Source organism: Cricetulus griseus, chromosome 6 (genome assembly GCF_003668045.3).
Source record: "Cricetulus griseus strain 17A/GY chromosome 6, alternate assembly CriGri-PICRH-1.0, whole genome shotgun sequence".
Classification (NCBI taxonomy): domain Eukaryota; kingdom Metazoa; phylum Chordata; class Mammalia; order Rodentia; family Cricetidae; genus Cricetulus; species Cricetulus griseus.
Genome location: NC_048599.1, coordinates 102803890 through 102818760, shown reverse-complemented (window position 1 = coordinate 102818760; position 14871 = coordinate 102803890). Strand labels below are relative to the sequence as shown.

The 14871-nt window shown below is 39.6% G+C and overlaps 1 protein-coding gene across 2 annotated transcripts in view; it reads left to right on the top strand.

The window, feature by feature from the left end:
- Nucleotides 1-14871, top strand: part of Map3k20 (mitogen-activated protein kinase kinase kinase 20) — a 154546-nt gene that overhangs the window by 62440 nt on the left and 77235 nt on the right. For both annotated transcript variants that reach the window (XM_027420180.2, XM_027420184.2), the window contains exons 3-4: nucleotides 1690-1777; nucleotides 12572-12673. In XM_027420180.2, the coding sequence (XP_027275981.1) occupies nucleotides 1690-1777; nucleotides 12572-12673 (190 nt within the window). The remainder of the gene's footprint in view (nucleotides 1-1689; nucleotides 1778-12571; nucleotides 12674-14871) is intronic.

The window sequence follows — 14871 nt, the reverse complement described above, 5'->3', positions numbered from 1 at the left end:
AACCTTTACTATATTTAACTTATGCCTCCTTCCATTTTAAATTTCTTGATTAGCTATAGTTTATCTCCATAAAGCCATAAGACTTTAATATATGTGATTTATGTACACAATGTCCTAATGAGTTCTGGTAATAAGACTTTAATATATGTGATTTATACACACAATGTCCTAAGGAGTTCTGGTATCTTGTTAGCCACAGCAGACGCCTCAACTCCAGCTACCAGAACCACAGAGTCCAAATTCAAAGTAACAAATGGCGCCAATAGAGTCTTTAAACTTCTCTCTGAAACTTCACAAGTCAGGCTCTTATTTTCCACATTGCCTTCAACACTCTCCTCTTCCAAACTCCCACAGAACAGCTCAGAAAGCACTGAACACTCACTGGCTTCTCTTGCCCAAAGCCTAAGTACGTCCAATGTTTCCATAATCACCGCCCCCAACAACATGGTCTTGTCTGTCACAGCAATACCCCACTATCCTCATACCAATTTCTGTCCTAGTTAGGGGTACAATTACTGTGATAAAATGCCAAGGCAAGATCCTGGAGGCAGAAGCTGATGAAGAGGCCATGGAGGGGTGCTGCTTACTGGCTTGCTCTCCATGCCTTTGCTTAGTCTTCTTTCTTATAGAACCCAGGACCACCAAGCTGGGAGTAGCACCACACCACAATGAACTGGGCCCTCCCCAATCAATCACTAATTAAGAAAGTGACCTACAGCTGGATCTCATGGAGGCATTTTCTCAGTTTAGGTTCCTTCCTTTCCAACAACTCTAACTTGTGTCAAGTTGACATAAAACTATCCCAGCACATACAATATCCTCTTTTAGATATTATCAAATATCAAATGCACTATGACATTTTTAACTTAAAAGGTAAGTTTAATAAATGTAACTTATTTTGCCATGTCATCCTTGGAAAGTTTCCTAATATTAATATATTTCAAACTGTACCAGTATGCCCCCCTATTAGATCTCCAGCAAATATCAGAAATCTGCCTTTCTGCATTTACATGGAAAGACAGCAGTAATGTATTTCTAATTAATTATTGGAAAATTACTGTAAATGGGTATAATATAAATACAGAATGTAAATGAATCTATCCCATTAGTACTGTGGTTCTCAACTAAGGGTCATGGCCCCTCTGGGGAGTTATATATAAGATAGATATCCTGCATATCAGATATCTACATTATGATTCATAACAGTATCAAAATTACAATTATGAAGTAGCAATGAAATAATCTTACAGTTGGGGGTCACCACAGCATGAGGAACTGTGTTAAAGGGTGACTGTGTTAGGAAGGTTGAGAACCACAGCCTTAGTGCCTGAATACCTCTAGCTTAATTTTGACTTACTCAACTAATAAACGCCCAGGCTTGCTGCACGCCCACCCCAACGAGATAGTGTACAGAAAAAATATATCTGGCTACTAGGAAAGGGGTTTTTACTGAAAATAAATGTGCTGTCTACCTCTTCATCCTCCACCATTGCCACGTCTAATAGCTGTGACTCTTGTTGCCATTTCAATCCTTTTCAGGAAGTTTTAGACTTTTAAAAGAGCATGCTTCTAAAGGCAATTTTGTCAGTATCCTATCCTTATTGAGCATGCGTGTCTTTGTAAATGTAAGCGAAAGGAAGAGACTGTGAAGCCTGTGTGATGAGACATTTTGTTTTGGTTTTTCTACAGGCTGAAATACTGAGCGTCCTCAGTCACAGGAACATCATCCAGTTTTATGGGGTGATTCTGGAGCCCCCCAACTATGGCATCGTCACAGGTAGGAACTCACTGTCCATCTGTCTGTCTTCTTTCGCAGTTGCCCGGCTTTTGGTGCCTTCATATGTGAAAATGCTTCCTATCAGGTTCTGCTGCGAATTGTGAGCTACTGTCAGATGTCACTTTTGTTGCCATAAAGCATTAATAAAACTGATTATATCAATATAATTAGGAATGGTGTTTGCACCTCTACCCATGTCTAATTGTGCTAATTATACCTGTGTAGATGCTGTTTAAATGCACCTGCAGCTGCAATGCCAATATGTAAGGTGCCGTTTAACTAAAATTTCATTTAATTAGTTGAAGTGAGAGATGTTTTTTGTAACTCTGTGACCTTTTATAAATTAAGATTTCTTGAGCTGTTCATGTTGTAATTCTTGCAATGCATTCTAATCCCATTAGAGCTCTTTATTCAGGGCTCTGATGTGAAGGCCATATTTTTCAGGTTTGGTCATTTGCACTAATAACGACCTTGAGCTAAATTATCACATAGTGGTGAGCAGGAATTTTTAGTGGATGGAAATACTGTTTCTGAAAATGAACACATGGGAAATTTTGCCACAAGAAACTACAAAAGACATACTTCTAAACATTTTACACTTACCGTCGTTGTTCATCCTCGTGAACAGTGTTAGACCCCCTGTAACTATAATATTGGATTTTACAGTAAATAACTTTGATCGGGTCCTTTATCATGGCACCCCTTTGACTCAAATAAAAACCAAGGAAGAAAACCTGTTTTCTTGCGCTATAATGGCAAGGACTTAGATGGTCTTTAGAGAAAAACAACAAAACACTCACACTAGAAAGAATGGGGCTAGGTGCTTTCTTATAAATTTCTTATAGAAACCCTGCAAAGTGAACAAAATAATTCTCTTGTAAGAAACTGGAACTCTTAAGTACCTTTGCCACATGGCCACCCAGCTGGCAGCAGACCTAGAGTGGCACAAATCCCTCACATGGCTTTTTTCCAGGAGCTCTTCCTGCCTACAAGCCAGGTTTTGGAAGTCTCACTGCTTCTTCATGGGGACAGGTTGCTGTTATGTCCACCCTCTGGTAGTTTGATACACTCTACTCTCGAATAGCATCTTTTGCATCCTTGTTAGGTGGAGATTTATATCTCCAGTTTGCAGTCTTTCACCTACACTAAAATGGGTACTTGGCAATGGTTATCTTGAACCTGTGAGTCCTATAATATGTAAACCCCAGAAGAGGTTCTGCTGTTATGGGTAAACCTTTGGTGTCAGGTTTCTCATTCAAATTTAAGTTTTCTTCTGACTCAGTTACCATACAGCCTCTCCTCCCAAGTGCATCCCATTTACTTTTGACTAGTTATGTTCTCTGTATGGATCTGAATCCAGTTTTCTGATCTTCATTTGTAGCTAATATTTGTACCTAGCATTCCTGTCTACTAATAGATTAGAAATAGTGGTCTCTCTTATTCCCATGAAGTGTAATGCTTGGAGAGGATTTAGCTGAGCTAAGTCAATGGGCTTGTCTTAGTGAAGATTTCCATCACTGTGATAAACACCCTGACCAAAAGCCACTTGGGGAGGGAAGGGTTTACTTTACCTTGCTTATCACAGTCCATCATCTGAGAAATCAGGGCAGGAACTCAAGGTAGGAATGTACATGCAGGAAATGAAGCAGAGGCCATTGAGGGGTGCTGTTTACTGGTTTGTTCCTCATGGCTTGCTCAGTTTGCTTTCTTATACACCCTACAATAACCTGCCTAGAGGTGACACTGTCCCTGCTGTGGGCTGAGCCTGCCCATGTCAATCATTAAGAAAGAAACACCCTACAGACTTGCCTATATAATCTGATTGGGACATTTTCTCAACTGAGATTCCTCTTCCCAAATAACTCTAGGTTGTGACAACAGATTAACGAGTGTGGGGGATATTTGTTTTTTTTTTTTTTTTTCAGTTTCCTGAGATGAGGAAGAAGAGAAGAAATATGAATCCCTTTCCAAGACTTTACCGTCAATGTCAAGGAAAGTGTGAAGTGTGTTTAGTCAGCACACCAGCCCCAGTCCAATAGAAAGAATCCAAATAAGTCCTGGGGGATTTGATTTTATATGCATGCTTATCTGATTAGCCAGGCTTTATTCTATGTCTCCCTTCAGCACTTGCTCTTCCTACCTACCCAAATTCTTTGGTAAATTCTTTTGTAAAATCTTTTGAATGCATTGTTCCCTTATGTCGTTGTGTCTGAAAGACAAGAAGTAAGCAACTGTTAACATTAAATACTTCTTTAAAATAAGTTTCAGAATAATGGCATAATAGCAAATCATGTATTTCTAGCTTTCTTATTGAATCTGTGAGGTTGATTATGAAAGACCACTTAGTCAGTTTTGTTGTTTGAATGGGTATCACTTTAATATGGTTGTCGTTATGTCTAGACAACCAACCTTCCACATAGGATAAAACCTACTCAGTGTATGGGTAGCAGTATATGTGGCAACCATGCCATGTTGGGGGCTAAATCATCAATTCGGTGAACCCCCATCATCTGTTTCAGATGTTGGAGGTTCCGAGGGAAGAAGTTTGAATGGCTTACTTTCATTCAGCCTGAGATTTTTGTTAATTGGAAAGGTTGTTAGTGCAGGTAACTGTTGTCACTCATATTTGAAGGAACAATTTATCAGAGGGATGGAGTAGACAAGTGCTAGAATGCAAGTTGGAAAATGTGTAGTCTTGTCCCTACTCTACCAAAGCTTCATAGATGACTCACTGAGAATCCCTCTGCATCTCCATTGCCTGGTGTGAATGAAGGGACTGGCAGAGATGTTCTCTGGGAGAGTGTACGTGTGTGTGTGTGTGTGTGCGCGCACTTCTGCATGTATATTTGTGGGAAGTTTTCATCATAGACTTATAGAACTGCTTATGGGGGGTACAGGAAATTACCTAAGAGACAGCTGTCAATTTCTTTCCTTTGGAGGGGAAATGAACATCTCATCCTACCAGATCTGTAAAGCAATGGAGTAACTAGAAGCTCAGACTTCAACGGCAAAAGAAAAGATTCAACAATGGCTTTTTTGGTCCTTGGAAGTCTCTTACTACTCTAACATGTGTAAAGAAACCCCTGTGACCAAAGTAACATAGGGTGATTAGATACTAGAACACATGGCTCTTTTGTAGCAAGCCATATCAGAGGAACATTGAATTGAAGGGTATCAGACTTGGTCCCAATGTTCCAGAGGAAAAATGCTTTAGGATCCCAGAAGTGTAGATAATTGCATCTTTGGGCTCAGTGGCTGATTGCACCTCTTGTTTATTATGTGTCTGTAATACTTAATCCCATTACATCAAGAGAATATACTAGTTCTGCATGGCTTGTCAACAGGCCCAACCAAGTCTTCATTCAATTCAACCACAGAACACATTAATTATAGATATCCAAATTCATTTCCTTTGGCATGATCCTGATTTACTTTAATCACGGACACATCTAATTTGCATGTTCTGTTATTGGCTGGTCCTTCTTATTAGCCAATTAAGGGCAAGTGTCAACATTTTATAACAGACTGCAGACATTCACCCTAATTGATTTGTTCTGCTGGTCAAAATCTAAACTAAGGTTCGTCTTGATGGTACTTTATTATAAAGAAGTTTCATGATAATGATACGTATTGCAAAAGTGGCACACTGGGCTCTCCATATGCAAAGGTTCCCCATTCATGGATTTAACTAGCTAAGGAGGAAAAGAAAGAGACTGAAATGGGAGGAGGCATGGTGATGGAAAGCAATATAATATAACCACTATTCACTTAGAGTCTACATAGTATTTGCTAGTGTGAATGGAATAGGACTGATTCTAAGTAGAGATGTTCCTCACCTACAGTGGGCTTAAGTCTTAGTAAACCTACCATAAATTGCCAATATCTAAGATGAAATTGCTTTTAGTGCACCTAACCTATAAAACATCATAACTCAGCAACAGGGTGCACTGTAGAATATGAGAGGTTCTCTTTGTGACCCTGGTGACTGACTGGAGACCATGGTTTGCTCTGCTATTGTTCAGTATAGCAAGATAGTAAGAAACTGCCATATTGCTCATGCCTAGCAAGAAGAGATTATAATTCAAAGTATGTTTTCTACAGAATGCATGTCATTTTTTGCACTGAAATATTTAAATATTTCAGTCTAAAAAACACATTTAATATGGGCAGTGGTGGTACACTCAAGAGGCAGAGGCAGGCAGATTTCTGTGAGTTCAAGGCCATCCTGGTCTATGTAGTGAACTCCAGGACAGCCATAACTACACAGAGAAACCCTGTCTTCAAAAGCCAAAAACGAAACAAACAAATAAAACAAAACAAAACCACATTTATTTACATTGTATGTGTTACATGCATATGCAAACACTGTTATTTTATAGAAGAGACCTGAGCATCTAGACATTTTAGTACCTGGTTAGGGGTACTCAATCCTCTGAGGATTCTAAGGAAGGACTATACATATTTGCATTTTCAGAGCCTTCTATCATTTCTATAAAACTCAAAAGAAAAAAATCTTGGAAATCAAAGGATGTATTTGTTTAATTTGTTAATAACTTAAAACTTAAAAAAAATTTATGTGCATGTGTTTTGCCTACATGAGGGTGTTGGGTACTCTGAATTTGGAGTTGCAGACAGTTGAGAGCTGCCATGTGGGTGCTGGGAATTGAACCAGGTCCTCTGGAAGAACAGCCAGTGTTCTTAACTGCTGAATCATCTCTCCAGCCTGTGTTAGTGAGTTTTTTAAAAGTGTTAAAACAAAGCTTTCCAAAGGCCTCAACATAAACCCAGCCACACTGAACCTACTAGAAGATAAAGTGGGAAATACCCTTGAATTAATCGGTACAGGAGACTGCTTCCTGAACATAACACCAGTAGCACAGACACTGAGATCAACAATTAATAAATGGGACCTCCTGACACTGAGAAGCTTCTGTAAGGCAAAGGACATAGTCAGCAAGACAAAACGACAGCCCACAGACTGGGAAAAGATATTCACCAACCTCACATCTGACAGAGGGCTGATCTCCAAAATATACAAAGAACTCAAGAAGCTAGTCTCCAAAACACCAAACAATCCAATTAAAAAATGGGGTACAGAACTAAATAGACAATTCTCAATAGAGGAATCTAAAATGGCTGAAAGACACATAAGAAAGTGTTCAACATCCTTAGCCATCAGGGAAATGCAAATCAAAACAACTCTAAGATACCATCTTACTCCTGTCAGAATGGCTAAAATCAAAAACACCAATGATAGTTTATGCTGGAGAGGATGTGGAGAAAGAGGAACACTCCTCCACTGCTGGTGGGAGTGCCAACTTGTACAGCCACTTTGGAAATCAGTATGGCGACTCCTCAAGAAAATGGGAATGAGTCTACCATAAGTTCCAGCAATTCCACTCCTAGGCACATATCCAAAAGAAGCACATTCATACAACAAGGACATCTGTTCAACCATGTTCATAGCAGCACTATTTGTAATAGCCAGAAACTGGAAGCAGCCTAGATGCCCCTCAACTGAAGAATGGATAGAGAAAATGTGGTACATTTTCACAATGGAGTACTACTCAGCAGAAAAAAAAAAAAACAAACAAAAAACAAAAAACAATGGAATCTTGAAATTTGCAGGAAAATGGATGGAACTGGAAGAAACCATTCTGAGTGAGGTAACCCAATCACAAAAAGACAAACATGATATGTACTCACTCATATGTGGATTTTAGACATAGAGTAAGGTATTGCCATCCTACAATCCACACTGCCAGAGATACTAGTAAACAAGGAGGACCCTAAAACAGACAAACATTGTCCCCTGGAGAAGGGGAAAAGATCACCATCCCCTGAGCAAATTGAGAACATGGGAAGGGTGTGGGAGGAAGCTACGAGAGTGAGAAGGGAAGAAAAGGAAGGATGTAAAGGTCATGCGGAAGCAGAAATTTTGAGTCAGGTGTAGATTAGAAGAAAGGACATATGACAGGTAGGATTTTAGTTGGGGGGGTGGTAGAGGAGGAAGGGAGGGAGAAGGGAACTGGGATCATCATGTAATTCAATCTTGTTTGTAATTCAAATATATAAAAAAAATAAATAAAAAATAAAACAAAGCTTTCTGTGCCAGTATTGCTCCCGTGAACATGGTGAACATTCCTAAGACCCGCTGGACATTGTGCAAAAGAAAAAAAGAAGTGTGGCAAGCATGAACCCTACAAAGTGACACAGGACAAGGAAAGCAAGGATTCTTGGTATGCCCAGGGAAAGTGGCTATGATGGGCAGACTAAGCCTACTTTCCGAAAAAGACTAAAACTACAAAGAAGATGAACTGAGACTGGGGTGTGCTGAGCCTATCTGAGGATCTGAGAGGATGCTGGCTAGTAAGAGATGTGAGCATTTTGAACTGGGAGGTGATAAGAAGAGAAAGAGGCAAGTGATCCAATTCTAAGTTGACTTTGTAATGAAGATAATAAAATCATGAGCCTTACTCACAAAAAAAAAAAAAAAAAAGAAGGAAGGAAGGATCAAAACACATAATTTACACTGAAGCTCAATATGCTACCTGCTAGGGAAACATAAAATAATGTGACAGGCATAGAACCATATGGATTTATGGCGAGTCTTCAGTTCTCAATGAAACACCCAAAAAGGTAGATAGATGAGTTCACTCCCTTGGTGGAGTAGTTAAGATATTAGTTTTGCTAGCCACAGATTTAAAGCTCTCTAATGTGAAGTATAAAAGAGCTCACATCTCAACCATAGTCAAAGCCATGATAAGCCAATGCAAAAATTTTGGATGCAAGTAAGAGGAAAAAAGCTCACATATAAAAGACAGTATGATCAATGATGACTTTTCATGCTCAATAATGGAGACCAGGTGCCAATAAAATGATATGTACCTACTCAAATGACTGCATCAAACAAAATAAAATGTCTTTTAATGGTGAAATAGCTATAAAGATATTCTTGGACAGAGAATGAGTGGTTTTATAGCAGGTAGATCTGCTTTATAAGAAATGTTGGGTTAGGGGGACAGTTTAGAACACATAGCAAGGCCTTCAGTGTGAGCCTTAGTATGAAAACAACAAATGAAAGCAATAGCAAAGGAAACCCTTTGGGCTGAAAGAAGGCACTAGATAATAATAATTAAAAAAATCTAAGGAAAGAATTCATGGTAAAAGAAACGGTAAAAATGTGAGTCTTTAAGTACATTTTCATTTCTCTTTTATAACATGATTAAAAACAAAATTTTATGGAGAAATAAATGTTTTATTGATTAAAATATAAATTTAACATATTACAATAATAGTATAAAGGATTGTGGAGAAATAGTCATAATGGAGAAAAGAATATAAAATATTTTATATTTTAGATTAGTATTAATCAGAAATTACTGTGCCATAAAATGTGTTTTATTATTCCTTGAGTCACCACAAAAAAGTCACTCAAAAAATTAAAAACACATGGATCAGGAGGTGGCCAGAGTGTATAATCTGAGTTCACAGGAAGTGGAGGCACAGGACTGTGAATTTGAGACCAGCTCGAACTGTAAGGGAGACCCTATTTTTAAAAAATTTAAAAATCAAAGGGGTGAAGAGATGGTTCAGCAGTTAAGACCCCAGTTGGTGGTGCATGCCTTTAATCCCAGCACTCAAGAGAATAGGCAGGCAAATCTCTGTGAATGTGAGGCCAGCCTGGTCTATGTAGTGATCTTGAGGCCAGCCACAGATACATAATGAGAGCCTATTTTAACGTGTGTACTGCTCTTGCAGAGGATTTAAGTTCAGTTCCCAGTAGCCATGTTGGGTGGCTCACAACTGCCTGTAACTCCAGCTCCAGGGTTGTATCTAACACCTCTGGCCTCTTCATAAATACATATCCACACATAGACACACACACAATTTTGAAAATAGATCTGTAAAATAATCAAGGTGTTAAAACAATACATTAGGGTACAGTAAATAAGGAACATTTGACTGAGGACAGGAGACATAAAGAAAACAAGATGGCATTAATTACATTAAATATGAGTGGTCTTAATATTCCAATCAAGAGGCAGAGATGTTTTAGATAGGATAGCAGAGTTGACTTATATACACTATCTACAGTACACATATCAAAGACACAGGCTGAAAACAAGAAGAAAAGGATGTTCTATGCCAATAATCCCCATTAGAAACTGGGGTACCATCCCTTGTGAAGGGATGCTCTCTTGGCCTGGACACATGGGGAAGGGCCTAGGCCTGGCCCAGGATGATGTGGTAGACTTTGGGGAGCCCCTTTTGAGGGCCTTACCCTGCCTGGGGAGTAGAGGGGGGTGGCTAGGGGCAGATGGGATGTTGGGGGTGAGGGGAGGGAGAGGGAGAAGGGATTGACATCTGAAGCAAGCTTGTTCCTAATTTGAACTAATAAAATAAAATAAAAAGAAACTGGGGTATTTATACTAACTTCACACAAAATAGACTTCATATAACACTAGAAACAAATGAGGTCATTTTACAATGAGATCTGTAATAATTGTAGCAATTAAAAATAGTTTCACTCTTCCTTTCAGTAATTGGTAGAGTAACTAAACAGAATTGGCAGAGGTATAAAGAAGTTGAAGAACATTCTCAGCCAACTGTCTCTAACTCACATCTGCATAGCACACCACCGGACAAGGGGCGCTCTTCAGAATAATATGTGAGGTCATTAAATAATATTCAGTACATCAGAAATCATTAATACACTAGTACAATGCATTTTCTCCAACCACAGTTGAATTGTATTTAAAAAATGGGCAACCAAATGGCATGGTAAAAAAAAAAAAAAAGAATCAAGTATTTGAAAAAAATAACATGCTTCTAAATGCCTACAAGACCCCCAAAGAAATCACAATGGATTTTTCTTCTTTTTTTTCCTTTTTTTATTAGAAAGAAAATTATTTTACATGTCAATCCCAGGTCCCTCTCCCTTCACAATGGATTCTTAAAGATTTGAACTAGAAGAAAATAAAATGGAAACATGTCAGAACTAGCGAATGTAGCACTGAGGAGGGAGACTGTAATCTCCACCAGCCATACAGCAAGAGAAACAAGTTTGATCTTGGTAACATCAATGTTTTCATCCTGAAGGAACAGCAGAAAGAAAAGTCAAATAGGACCAAAGTAAGACACAGAAAAGAAAAAGTGAGCTGTTAGAACAGGTGCAATAAAATGGAAGATTGAAATGGCAGAGAACAAAAAAGCAACAAAAGGCTTGGTCTTGAAACACTTCATAAAATTGATGAATCTTTCACCAGATTGACTAAGAAAAGAGAGACACTGGCAAAGCCACAGGAGGAGAGAAGAGAAAGTTGTGATCCTTAAGGGAGCTCCAAAAGATCATGAGTGACATGAGCAATGACATTAACACAAACATGCTAACAAATGAGACCGCTTGTATGTAGTCAGCCATCTCCTAAAATGATACAGTGATCTAGCTGACTCAAGAGCTGGATCTCTGAAATGATGTCAGCTCTTGGAGGTGCAAGCAGGATTATCAAGAGTTCAAGGCAAGCTTTTGCTACGTCTACCTGAGACCCTGTCTCAAATAAACAAAATAAAACAACAAAAATAAAACTGACTGTATAAGAAAAACTTAATTAGTAGTTTAAAATATTTCCACAGAGGAAAGATGATTATTTTTGCTAGTGAATTCTATCAGATATTTATAGAAGAAATAATTTCAACTTTTCTTTCCCATACTCTGTCTGAAGACAGCGATCAGTAGTCTATAAGGCCAGTATTATTCCTACACCAACGCAGCCAGCCACACAAAGACATGATCAGGAAACACAGGTCAATTTCCATATATATCAATGGTTAAAGAAGAGGGAACTATGAATTTGAGAGAAAGGCCATGAGAGGGGTAGAAGGGAGGTAAGAGAGGAAGAAATGATGTAATTTTATCTTAATTTATTTTAAAAAATAACAATAACAATAATAAAAGATTGTACTCCATGACCAGTGGAATACAGATATTTCCCAGGAATGCAAAGTATTGGCCTAACATCTGAAATCAGTAATATAAGGTACAGTAACAGGTAATAGAATAAGAGACAAAAACTTAAAATGTGGACATTTCAACAGACACAAAAGAAGCATTTGGGCTGGGCATTGGTGGCGCACGCCTTTAATCCCAACACTTGGGAGGTAGAGGCAGGCGGATGGATCTCTGTGAGTTCGAGGCCAGCCTGATCTCCAGAGCGAGTGCCAGGATAGGCTCCAAAGCTACACAGAGAAACCCTGTCTTGAAGAAACCAAAAAAAAAAAAAAAAGAAGAAGAAGAAGAAGCAGCAGCATTTGATTGTTATTTTGGTTCTCTTTGGTGGTGGTAGGGAGATGAACATAGGGCCTCAGGCATGCTAGGAGAGTGCCCTATCACTGAGCTACATTCTGAGTCCTCAGAGAAAGCACTTGAGAGACCATGACCTCCATTTTCTCAATAAATGGCATCTACAAAAATCCATAGCTAACATCGTACTCAATGCTTGAAAAGCTGTTTCCCCAAGGCTGGGCACAAGATAAATTCTGTTGTTGCCACACTTATCGAGCATTGTGCTGAAGGCTCCACACAGTCTACCCAGACAAGAGTAAGAGATAAAAAGCATCAAGTTGGAAAAAAGAAAAGATTAAAACTGTTTTGTTCACTGTACTATTACTGTGAAGAGACACCATGACCAAGGGGATTCCTACGTAATCTTGATATAATATTTTTCTCAATGAAAATGTAGAATCCTGTTTCCAAAGCATGACTTTAACTGTGTCCTTATTCTTTTACAACAGAATATGCTTCCCTGGGGTCCCTGTATGACTACATTAACAGCAACAGGAGTGAAGAGATGGACATGGATCACATCATGACCTGGGCCACCGATGTAGCCAAAGGTAACGCTGCTTGATATGCCCCTACAGAGGTGGGTGTTGTTTTCCCACTCTGACCTGGAGTAGTATGTCAGAAAGCTTTTAATTCTATGTCTTTAGGCATTCTTTTTTAGATCAGACATAGTAAAATATTATTCAACTCACTGTACAGATAATGTTTTGGTCATTGCCTTTCAATTCCTGAATTCCCTTTGTCCTTTTCTGTTTTCTTTCCCTAAAATCAAGTTTTACAAAGTCAGTAAGCTGCAGGGCAGAGATTTTTTGCTGTGTTTTGTGGCATTGTAATTGACAAACTCACTTGCCATATTAAGTGGGAAATCGTAGCTCTGTTGTCCTGAGAATTTCTCTGTGGGTCTCTAAAAGTGTGGCTTATAGAAGGATTGGTCTTACTTGCTTGAATACATAATAATGTATTAAAATAGTAACCACTGTCCTGCATGAAAAGTAGCTCCAATTTTATTTTATATATAGTGGAAGCTTGGCTGTCACCCTTGAAAATCAAATATTCTAAGTATGCAAAATCCCCAGCCAGCTTCCTGATTCTCCCCCTTCCCTAGAAATTCCTGCATAGACTAATGCTTTCTAAAGCGATTCAAATTCTATTAATTTTTCTCCTTTTTTGCACTTTCCTACCTGAGCAGTTTGGAGTCTTCATCATAACTGTTGGAACTGCCTTGGAATTAGCTTTATCTAAGGAATGACTGTGGCCATCACATTTGTATTCTGGGATCCTCTAGGTAGCAAGTGGTTGGCACTTTACCTGTAAACAGACATCTCTTTACAAAGCTAATATACAGTGTTGCTCAGTGTTCAATATGGGAAGCAGCTTATATTTTGTTTTCATGGCAAAGATAAAGATGCATAACGACTTCACCAGGAACCTGTTCTGCGGGGGAATTATCTCAAATGCCTTAAGTTTCACCAGCACCTGCCAAATTCCTCAAACAAGAAAAGTAAAAGAAAGCAAATTAACTTTTATGCTAATGCTGCCACTCACTACCTGTGAGTTAAATGTAAGCAGCCCTATGCTTGAATATGATGCCTTACTTTTGGGCTGTGGTGATGAACTTACCCATTTATCCATGCATCCGACATCTTAAACTTATCTTAATATTCCATGTTCTTAAAGATGTTTTCATGTAATATTATAGTCACTTCTCTACATGTCCATAGTACACATGGAGCACCTGTGAGTGTCCGTGGTACACAAGGAGCACCTGTGAGTGTCTGTAGGACACAAGGAGCACCTGTGAGTGTCTGTAGTACACATTGAGCACCTGTGAGTGTCCATAGGACACAAGGAGCACCTGTGAGTGTCTGAAGGACACAAGGAGCACCTGTGAGTGTCCATAGGACACAAGGAGCACCTGTGAGTGTCTGAAGGACACAAGGAGTACCTGTGAGTATCTGAAGGACACATGGAGCACCTGTGAGTGTCCATAGGACACAAGGAGCACCTGTGAGTGTCTGAAGGACACATGGAGCATCTGTGAGTGTCTGAAGGACACAAGGAGCACCTGTGAGTGTCCATAGGACACATGGAGCACCTGTGAGTGTCTGTAGGACACATGGAGCACCTGTGAGTGTCTGTAGGACACAAGGAGGGCCTGTGAGTGTCCATAGGACACAAGGAGCACCTGTGAGTGTCTGTAGGCCACAAGGAGGACCTGTGAGTGTCTGTAGGACACAAGGAGCACCTGTGAGTGTCCATAGGACACAAGGAGCACCTGTGAGTGTCTGTAGGCCACAAGGAGCACGTGTGAGTGTCCGTAGGACACATGGAGCACCTGTGAGTGTCCGTGGTACACAAGGAGCACCTGTGAGTGTCCATAGGACACATGGAGCACCTGTGAGTGTCTATAGGACACATGGAGCACCTGTGAGTGTCCGAAGGACACAAGGAGCACCTGTGAGTGTCTGTAGGACACAAGGAGTACCTGTGAGTGTCTGAAGGACACTTGGAGCACCTGTGAGTGTCTGTAGGACACAAGGAGCACCTGTAGATAGAAACACACACAGTCCTTGTTGCACTTTACTGACGTTGTGTTTTGGGTGCTCAGCTAATTACACTCCTGTTATTACTTAATGGTACTTAGGATGGATAGACAGCAAACAAATCAAGTGACAGCTTCCAGCTGTGCTCTCTGTACCTTAGAGTTCCCGGTTCCTAGCTGCAGCACCCACTTCGCCCTCTGTCACAT